This window comes from Notechis scutatus, chromosome 8 (genome assembly GCF_049901735.1).
Source record: "Notechis scutatus isolate UNSWTSFEM ecotype Mainland chromosome 8, rNotScu1.2, whole genome shotgun sequence".
NCBI lineage: Eukaryota > Metazoa > Chordata > Lepidosauria > Squamata > Elapidae > Notechis > Notechis scutatus.
The window spans coordinates 9,150,503-9,161,040 of record NC_142016.1 but is presented as its reverse complement, the minus strand read 5'-3'; the positions used below and the strand labels follow the sequence as shown (position 1 = coordinate 9,161,040).

General features: G+C 38.7%; 1 protein-coding gene across 1 annotated transcript; it reads right to left on the bottom strand.

Annotated features, from left to right (window-relative positions):
- Positions 1-118: 118 nt before the first annotated feature.
- On the bottom strand, positions 119-7,963 carry PITHD1 (PITH domain containing 1). Its single transcript, XM_026680650.2, has 6 exons — positions 7,672-7,963; positions 6,394-6,437; positions 5,705-5,782; positions 3,837-3,941; positions 2,110-2,218; positions 119-841 (listed from the first exon to the last, which is right to left on the bottom strand). The coding sequence occupies exons 1-6, from the start codon at positions 7,867-7,869 to the stop codon at positions 740-742; spliced, it is 636 nt and encodes a 211-aa protein (XP_026536435.1). The 5' UTR covers positions 7,870-7,963; the 3' UTR covers positions 119-739.
- Between the last annotated feature and the right edge of the window lie 2,575 nt (positions 7,964-10,538).

The window sequence follows — 10,538 nt, the reverse complement described above, 5'->3', positions numbered from 1 at the left end:
CACAAAAATTTTATTTTTTATACCATTTTGACTTTACCACATTTATTTTGTACCAATGATGTATCTCAACATTAAAAAAAGGTTCAGCTCAGATTTTTTTAAAGAAGTACTCAAGGGATTCTTTGCCATGTTTATTTACAAAAAGTTGCATTTTAGACAAGATAAATTCATAGATCTTTATATTTTCTAGGTTTTAAACTGACAACTAACATTGTTATGCATCAGCAAGATAGCTATTAAATTATGCTTATGGCAATTCCTGTAGCACTTTGGTGCCAGCCCAGTCACTATTATGCTGGAGAAATCACATACACTGGAAATTACCCAAGATCCCACCAGGAACATTTAATTTTCGTATATCAAAACTATATTCAAAAACCAGAAGAAAGTCCTAGAGATTGTGCCACCACCCGATAGTCTCACTCTTTATGTATGCCAGCAAGAAAAGTAGCAGCAACTAAACAAAAAAATCACTATCTTAGAAAGATTCTGGGCCAAGAAGATATTGCCAAGACAGTCATGGTGAAGGTCCAGGAAGAGTTAATGATTTTAAGATCAACTTTCACAATTGACCTTCACAACAGTGTAATTTTGTACCTATCTGCCAAGCATTTGATACCAAATGCTTCCAAAACCACATGCATACATCGCAAAAAGAGTAACTGCCACTTTTTAGCTTCAACTGTTCAACATCTTTGTAAGTCTACTCAGTGTTCTGTCGTTGCACAAGCCTTCCCAGTTAGGAAATGAAGTGTGTCTGTGGTGTGATCTGATCAAGTTTGTGATCGGCCGGGTTTGCTGCTGCTTCATAGTTACAGATGGTCACTTCATGTCGATGAGGCTGCAGAGAAACAATTTGAACATTTCTTCAGAGGTCTCTTTGTATATCTTGGACAGCTAGAGCAATCATTTGATTTTCCTCTCCACTGAGACCAACCACCATTACATCTACTCTTACAAACTACAGTACACGTACATTCTGAATAACTTGTACTTCTTTTGAGAAATTTGCAACTTGTCTCTTTTAAACCCTTCCACCTAAGTTCATAACACGTCATTCCTTCACACTGCGTTGTCTGCACAGGTTAAAAATTAGGGATGTGCAATCCCCAAAGATCACATTTTGAACATATTCTGGGCCTAAATGAGCTATTGTGACCTTGGTCTTCCCAGGAGAGAAATCCTTTTCAAGAACAAAACACTTCTGATGAGTCAGAATAAATCATTCTGACCTTGGAACATTTCCAGTGAAATCAGAAGAGCCGTTCCAAGGACAGAAGGGGACCTTCCTTGACTGAAATGTTTTCACACATTTACTCAACATGGCAGAATTTGAGTCAACACCTGCCAATGGCTGCTTAGCTTGAAACGCACTGGGCTAGGAAACAGCAAAAGGGACAAGGCTGGGGAAAAACAGAAGACTCTAACAATTACTTCAAACTCTTCACTTTATCTCCCAGCTCAACATAGAAAAATAAATCCTGGTTTATCTAAAAACAGGAAACCTTGAGGCACCTTCATGCCAATCCATTTGTAAGTGCATGAATGTGGCAGTTGGAAGGACATATTTAGGCTTAAAATAACACTCATTCAGTTATTTCTTGAGGCATGATAATAACCAACCAGTGAGGTAGCAGGGAAGTTTATTTAATGAAGAAAACAGGCCTTTTATGATGTGCTATATTTGACTAGCAGTGATTCAGACAGGCAAAAACCTGGGAGGGGGGGATACTTAAAGTAACTTTCAAAGAGGTTTCCTTCAGACTCATCATCCAACCCAAATAGAAACAGGAAGTTTAAGGGTGGAATATGGGGTTAGCTGACATGATCCGGATTTGTTAAGACAACCTCTCCCAGAACTCCCAACCAACACAAATTTTAAAGGCATGCAGTCCAAGGTAACTGAAGGATGCCATAATGAGCAAGGTTAGCCTGGAAAGACATTATAAAACAACAGTTACTTTCTCTTAAGTATGAACATTATGCCAGAGTCTCAGAGACTCCTGCTCATGAATCTGTTAATAAGCACATTTTGAGGTCACAAAAGCTTCTATACCCCACATCTATTTATTTAGTGTTTTCATCTGTTATCTCCATCCCCACACTTACTTCTGTCCATTCTCCCCTTAGGCCTATGTAAAAGATTTTTGTTGTGTCAGCACCAAAGTTCTTGGAGAAGTGGATGGAGAGATGATAAACATTTGAGAAGCGAGCAATTCTGGAAAAGGAAAAAATTCTGCATTTACAATTGTAACATATAGGACAAGTTTGTAAATTTTGACCTCTAGAACTAAACAGTAGTATCAAAGCCAAGTTTTTCCCTCACACAAATTTTAATTCTGCAAATAATGTATATTATAGCATTCAGCTGGAGCAAGTAGATTGCTCTTTTTGGATCTTCCTGCCAGCCACATCAGCTCAACAAACCACAAAGCCACTGTCTGTATCTTTGTTTGATTTCATGTCTAAACCAAGATTCCTAGGTTCTTCATTCTTTAAAAAACATTAAAAGCTCCTGGCCAACAGTTTTGGCATGTAAAAGAAAGAACAAGCCAAGCAGGCTAACCGGCCTGTATAGCACAGCACTGATTGGTTGGTTAGAAAGATAGAGGTTTCCATCATCATTTAGTACTTCCCAACAAGTACAGCAACCAAGCAGGGGCACTTTGTGCCAGAACATCCATTTATACAACACACACACACAGCCCTCTTCCCCAATCATACTGTTCCCTTTCAGGGTAAGCAATACTAGTAAAACTTTTCACTATAGTTTAGCAGGACCAGAATTTCCACCTGCCTAAAATCAAGAAACATTCACAGAAGCTAAGAAAGGCTGAAAGAAAAGGCAACCTCAGCTCTGCATTGCAATAACTGTTGGGAAGAATTTGTGCTATCTCAGCAAAAAGAGTGGGGCGCACGAGCCTTTGTTCCCAATGCTGGTAGAATCCCATGATAAACCAATCTAAATATGCATTTTTAAAGGTTCTTCTCTCAGATGTTCCCCTTTAAGGGTGATTCACACCAGGACCCCTCTCATTTTGCTGTTTTTGCAGCACTAACCAGTTTTAGTGACCTGAAGTATTACCCTAATATTTTTCAGACCTCTTTATGGCAACTTTCATTTTATTTATTTCTGATCGCCCTTTCTGAAATCCTGACTGGACAACAAAATGCAATATATTCTGTACTTTCCCCATCTTCTGGGAAGAGCAGGGGAGGAGACATAAGAAATTAGCTTACTTCAATGCAAATTTTCCCAAAGTCTAAGACTTTAAATTCCCCTAACTACACACAGTTCCTCAATTGTTCATTCCATGAGGACCCCACTACCGTTTTTCCTCCCAGGTGTAATGGCAATGGTTCACCATACAATTCATTCACTAAGAAATAACGTCATTTTTTTTAAATTTTAGCTGTGTGATTCCTGTTTATTGTCCCTGAGAGCTGTTGCTAGAGGGCAGCCAGTTAGTAGTAGGCAAACATGCTGGGATTGGAATTTCAGTTCCAACAGTACTGGAGGGAATGCGATTGCAGAAAGGCTGTCATATGGCAGCTAACTAATTTTAGGAGTTAACATTTTAAAATACACAGATTATGAAATGGTTTAGCAACACTTGTTCTTCTCTTTGGAGTCCCTCCCACACCTGAAGCAGAGCCACAGTTTTTACTGCTATGGTTTCCTCTACAGTCTGCTACATTCTCCACAAAAAAGAACTGGGGGAGAAAAACTTCTCCATCTTGGTACCCTCAATTATTAGAGCCCAAGGCTTGTGTTCTTGAATTTGGAGCTCAAATACTGGATACCTTGAATAAAGACTGAATAAGCCATGACATACTTTGTAGGATATTCCAGTTCTCCTAAAACATCACGATTCAGGCTGAAGATCTGATCTGGTTCTCGGGCAGTATCATCAAAGGACATATGAGGAATATTCTTAAACCTAGAAAAAGGCAAGGGTCAGCTCATACAAATGTTACCTGATGTTTTCAACAGCTAACCACTGAAGTCATCTGGACTGGAAAATGGAGAAACACTCAAACTAGTTCTTAGGATAACACAAAAGTGATGATCAAAAAAGCAATGTTGAAAAAGTTCACTTTCAGTTGTTTAGAACATTGTACTCCCCCAAATAATAATACAATTATAATTTACAGGCCTATAAGTAACTAAGTATAAAAGTCAACAATGATATATTAAATTATTAATTTTATAGTTAAGGACTTCACTCATACACCTACTCTACAAATTTCCCTTTTAAAAAAATCTACATATTCAAATATCAGAATAGTATAGCACCCGAAATTAATAACCAGGAGCAAGGCTGTGCATTGGTTGCCATTGAGCTTCTAGGTTCTGTTGAAGATATTGTTTTTAACCTAGGAAGTCCTATATGGCTCAGCACAAGTAAAGATATAGGACAATTTCTCCTGACAGATTTAGTCTATCTTGTGTGCTCAGCTCATTGGGGAACAAGTAACAAGGCCCCAGATAATTACCTACTAGCAGCAACTTCAATGTTCCTTGAGGTACACGGAAACCCTCACTACTTTACTTACTTTTTGTAGGGCAAGTACAAAAGATTTTTCGAAGAATTCTTTGGCACAGAAGGTGGAACTGGAATGCTACTGTAACTCTGCTTTTGCAGCTATTTTTATTGAGGATTTTTTAAAGCTGCCTTTATTATTTTTATAAATAAGGTGGCAAAAATACACTGTACTTCTGTACACTATACACTGTACTCCTTCCTATATTCCCCACAACAACCCACTTAGGTAGGATGTGCTGAGAGTGTGTAACCAGCCAAAAGTTACCCGGCTGGCTTTCATGCCTAAACTCACAGCTTCTTCATTTCTAGCTTGGTGATTAACCACTAGACCAAACTGGCTCTCCTTTTACTGTTATTATAAATCACTCTGAGTCCTTAGAGATAGTGAGGCATATAAAGTTTCATAATAAATGTATAAATAAACCAACCACTAAGAATAGCAAATGACAAATGGAAATTTGGTTGTCAGGCAAAGCCATCAACAATATCATACTGCAGTTCTAAAAGTTAAGTTATTTCAGCACATGTATTAAAACTTACAATGTGGAAAGAAATTAAAACTAAAAAGCAGTGATAATACAAGGACACTCCAAACAGATTCTTTTAGTAGCTGTTTGGCTCTCAGGACTCTCAGCCATGAAAAGACATCTACACTTTCAAGCAAAGGCTGGTAAACAGATCTATAAGAATTCCTTGAGATTAAGTAAGAATCATTATTATAATTCCAGAAATTATTTTCCTAGTCTTTTATTTATTCACAGACTGAAATAAATAGCAAGTTCAGGAAATCACTACTACAACAAAAACAGCTAAAGAAAAGTAGGAATTCAATAAATAGATCACAGAGAATCTTGCTGAAGAGAACACAATTTGTAAGTGATTGAAAGGATGCAGGGAAACTGAATCCTAAATAAACATGTTCTGGTAAAAATTGAACTGAACGCTTTTTTTTCTTGCAGAATTTCAGAGTGGGTGAAAATCAACAAAAAGACATTTCATTATTTTACAGCAAGGCAGCTCAGTACTATTACTAATTCAGATTATTAGAGCAAAAATTAAGGCTAAAACCATTCATATATTTATTGCAGTAAAAAAACCCTGTCATCTTAATAAGCAGCTTTTGCAACATGAAATATCTGTCCAGTGTTTCAACTTACAGTCTCATTTCTGAGGGGTGCGTATCGTCATCCTCTCCCATCACAATTATTCCTTTTAATTTCACATTGCCTGTAAATCTGCAAAAAGAAAAAAAATGCCATTGATCCTTCTTTTTTGTTGTTGTTCAGTTGACTGTACCTAGTTCAGCCTGAAAGGAATCTTATTGTTTTCACTATCTGCCACTAGAATCCCATTAACTTGAGGTTCTGGAACTAAACTACATCATCAGTTAAGACTGAAACAAAATAACCATATATCTTTTACACAACCCTACTAACAATGTGAGGTTTTCACCATAAATTGTCTTAGTAACCAATCTTGGCTGAATCTAGTTAAAAGAAGACCATGCAATTATTTTAAAAATAGTCTATTATTATTAGATTTTTATCCTATCTTTTAAAAATATATAGCTCAAGTTAGCAAACATATGCAATATTTTCCCCACAACAACTCTGTGATGTAGACTGGGCTGAGCAGAATTGTCCAAAGTCACTCAGCTATTTTTTATGCCTAAGGAAGACATAGAACTCAGTCTCCTGGCTTTTAGGACAGCACCTTAATCTCTAGAACAAACTGGCTCTCTCTATATTTGATTGCTATCAGCCCACCTCCAAAAACCGTGTTATAAAATCTCCAAAAGGAAATCAAAAGCCAGCAATATTCTTTTTTTAAAAAAAAGTCTACTTACGGAACATTAAATAAGAGCTCTTCATCATCATCACTTTCTACAAACTAGGAAAAAATGAATAGGATTTAATGCAAGAGTTTTACATTCAGTTGAAATATATATTGCAAAGGACAATTGTCCCACAAAAACCAGTATGTTCAAAATGATTGCTTGAGGACCTCATGGGGGACTTTCAACTCAAGTTGTTAGAAAAAGTGCTTAAACACCTATAATACACAGAGAAGACTGGAGCTATGCAAAACAGTATCAAAATAGAATATATATTCCAATCAGAAGGTGCACGAAAGTTGGGAGCCTTTTTTTGTACAGTCAAAAAACCATTAAATTAGCTTGCCTTATAGACAGTATTCAGCACTGCTTTCTTTAGACATGGTTTACTGAATATGCTACATGTACCTAGATAATATGGGTTCATGTTTTTTAAATGCAAGGATTATATTACAAACAGCAATAGTGGTATTCAGATTATAATATGTCCTATTGCTTCACTCCATTTATACATCCTGTCATTAAAAACATCAATAACCCTTGGCAAATGACTCCACACCAGCACAATGACAAGTGCCAATATCGAAACATGCTTATCAAAACCATGTCATTTGTGCTTTAGGATTTCCATCAAGCTAACTATACTCTGCATTTCTATACTCTCCTCTTTCCTATCCCTCTGCTCTATCATCCATATTTCAGATCTGGGGGATGGCAGGAAATCTTCTAATATGCTTAGTTTTCTTATTGGTCTGAGCAGCACAACATACACCTCTCCTGGGTAAATGGGTAGTTGAAAAGACATACTTAGCCATGGTTTGATGTAACCATAGCTTCCCAATCAAGCTTCACAGGCCATTGGCATGCTCAAGATACTTGATTTCTTGAGCAACAAGACCAAAGCATCTCCAGTGCTGCAGTTTCCTTGGTTATACTAAGGATTTGACGTCAATCTTAATTAACATAATTCATGTGTATAGATCGAGGTTTCCCAAACTTAGCCACTTCAGATGGGTGGACTTCAACTCCCAGAATTCCCCAGCCAGCACACCAGCTGAGGAATTCTGGGAGTTGAAGTGCACCCATCTTAAAGTGGCCAAGGTTGAGGAAACCCTCACATAGCCTAATATTCATTCGGCGACTGCGTTCACCCCTTAGCTGCGAGGAGGAGTCCTATTATGTGACTCCACTCAAGGTTGCGGGCGCTGTGTGAAAGGCGCCTCTTTGGAACACCTGAACCGTGAATAGCCACGGCCCGACTGCCCTGCCCGCTCCCGGGGAGACACCGACCTTCTCCTTATCCCCACGGTCTTCCCAGGCGCGGAACACGAGCGCCCCGCTGCCTTCCGTTCGCTCGTTGAGGCACTCCAGGCGCTCGCGGTCGATGCGCAGGTAAAGGCCCCAGGCCTGGCCTCGCCGCTCAGGAGGCTCCTCGTGGTCGTCGCCATGGCAACAGCTGCCCCCGCCGTGGCTGTGCCCGTGAGACATAGTCGAGACCCCCACCTAGAGCCGCCGGCAGCACGCGCGTACGTCAACAAAAGTGGGCGCAGGCGCAGTACCGTCCTTCCGGAATATCCCGTCACGTGGGGAGGGGCGTTGCCTTCTCGCTGCCCAGGCAACCGAACAGCTGTTTTTTCCCGTCTTACAGCGCGCTAAGCCAGCGTTGTTTTAAACCGTGGTCCTCGGATCCCTGGGGTCCCCCAAGACCTTCTCAGGGGTCCTCAAAGCCAACATTGGCCAGCCTACGTTGAAAAGCAATTCAGTAGGGGCGTGCATAAGCGCACCAACGTGCCTACCGTCCCTGTCCTATTGTTTCTCTTATTCTTCTTTTATTTTTCTTATATGTACCCATTTCATGTATTCACAACTATGTATACACTTATAATCTTGTAAACAATTGGCAAATCAAATAAATAAATAAAATAAATAAATAAGTGTTAAAATCCCACCAGGCCCTAGTGAGAAGTGATAATGGCAGTGCATGGGTCAATTTTAATTTTTAATATAGTAACTGTTGATCAATATAATCCATGCAAACAAGTTCTTTGGGGGTCCTCCGTAAGGGGCCCTGAAGGAAAAAGTGTTTCAAGAACACTTGCATTAAGCTGCCAATTGTGATGACTTGCTTTGCCCAATGGCTAAGCCATGATTTGTAGTTTGTATCCTCAAAAGACTATTTCACACAGTGCACTGAGACCAAACCACAGGCAGTGTTTGCACAGCACATATTCGGGCACCTGAATGAATCATGGGCTTGCAACAATCCACTGACCTACAAATTAACATCACAGGCTGGGTTTCTGCAATGTGCTGAGCCAAAGCAAGGAAAAAGTAAAACTAACCAACTTGAGCATGTTGTGCCAATGCAGCCCACAGATTTCCAACCAACCCTGTTCAGTAGATTGGCTCATCTCAGCTATTGACAGTTGATTGCATGAAACCAAGTCTTAAGAGCTACCTTTTTTCTTTTCTATTATTTCCACTGTAAACAGAGTAAAGGCATATCTTCTTTCATGAGTTTTGGAGTTTAATTGTGGATTCTCAATTATCTTTTTTTTAATATTCCCCAGATGGCAGAGATACAAGACTTCCAATCCTTCAAAACCCAGAACATGCCCTTTAGAGTTCACTGCAAAGAATTGTATTATCCCATAATTTATTTAACTATATTGGAGTTACAGGTGTGAAATACAATTAATTTACTTTTAAAGGAAATATTAATATTTGTCCTAGCCATCCCAAAATTTTAAATTTAAAGTGAACTTTCCCAAAATGTTGGATTTTACCATGGTACCTCAACACAGTGCCTTCCAGATATATTAGGATTATAAAACTCAGAACTTTCAGCCTGTGAGGCAGAACCAGATAGAGAAAGCTGAACGTTTCCACATATGTATTGCCATGACTGAAAGACTGTCTCCTTCAAGATAAATAACTCTCTCCAGACAGATCTTTTGTACAATTAATGCATGATAAACAAAAAACACCTTCTACAAATAAGTTGCTGGAAGGAAGAATTGTACAATCTTCTTTGAACAAATACCAAATCTTAAACCTAGGACAATATCCAGAACAATAAAGCTACCTCCAGTACTTTCTCTGGATATAAGACAAAGAACAAAAAGAAGGTGGTCATACTAATGGGAATCAAAATACACAGGAAAGAACATTGTATGAAATTAATTCTGGGTTTTCCATTAAAAGTTTTGGCCATCCCAATTTTTTAGCCAAAAGATCCAGAACTCTGGTTATGAAGTACTGTATGAACTTGGCTATTTAAAGAGATGCCTATAGTACAGTATATACAGTACTTCATAACTAAAGTAATACATTTCCCTTTTGCCTCCCCAATTCTATGCTTTATAATTGCATCTATATTGCATGCCCAGCCTTTCCAAAAATGGCCAGTCTCTGGCCTGGGTCCAAGTGACCTTTTGTCCTTGTTGCTCCTAAGTCTCTCATGGAGCCCTATTAAGTTCTCACAGATCTCTGTTTTTAGCTAAAACTCTCAATTACTCATTTTCTTGGCATGGCAGCACAGCCTGGGGGACAGTCTAGGAATTGTTACTTTTACCTTTGGGGTCCAGGAAGTACAGTTCCAGATAGGAGAAGAGAAAAAAAATGAGACAAATTCCAGTGTTTGGCTTTTATTGATACACAATGTAATTCATTTCTTATAAGTTATCTAATTAAAATATTTATCTCGATAGTTACCACCAAAAAAGTAAAATAGAAAATTATTTACAAGGGTGGAATCAACAGACAAATGTATTACCTTTTCTCTGTAGTATACACAGGGAGGGGGGAGCAGCAGCAGGGGGCCACATTTTCCTATGGCTCTTTTGCATGTAGCGTGCAACCGAAAATCGCACCCACTTTAAAATATGTGGGATCCCCAACGAGAATCAGAAGCCGAGTTGTCATAATTCAGCAAATGAATCTTTTGTGTATTCCCACCCGTTAAAAAGGTTCCAAAATGAAGTTAAAAGCCAATTCATGTAACGTTAACCTAAATTTAAAACAACATTAAATAAAATAAAAATACCTTCCACATTAAAGAGGGACAAATGAACTGGAGGTTCCTACAATTCTTTCCATGAAAATGATTTCTAACCCGACTTGAGATGTTGTCACTTCAATTCCCAGAATCCCCCCTA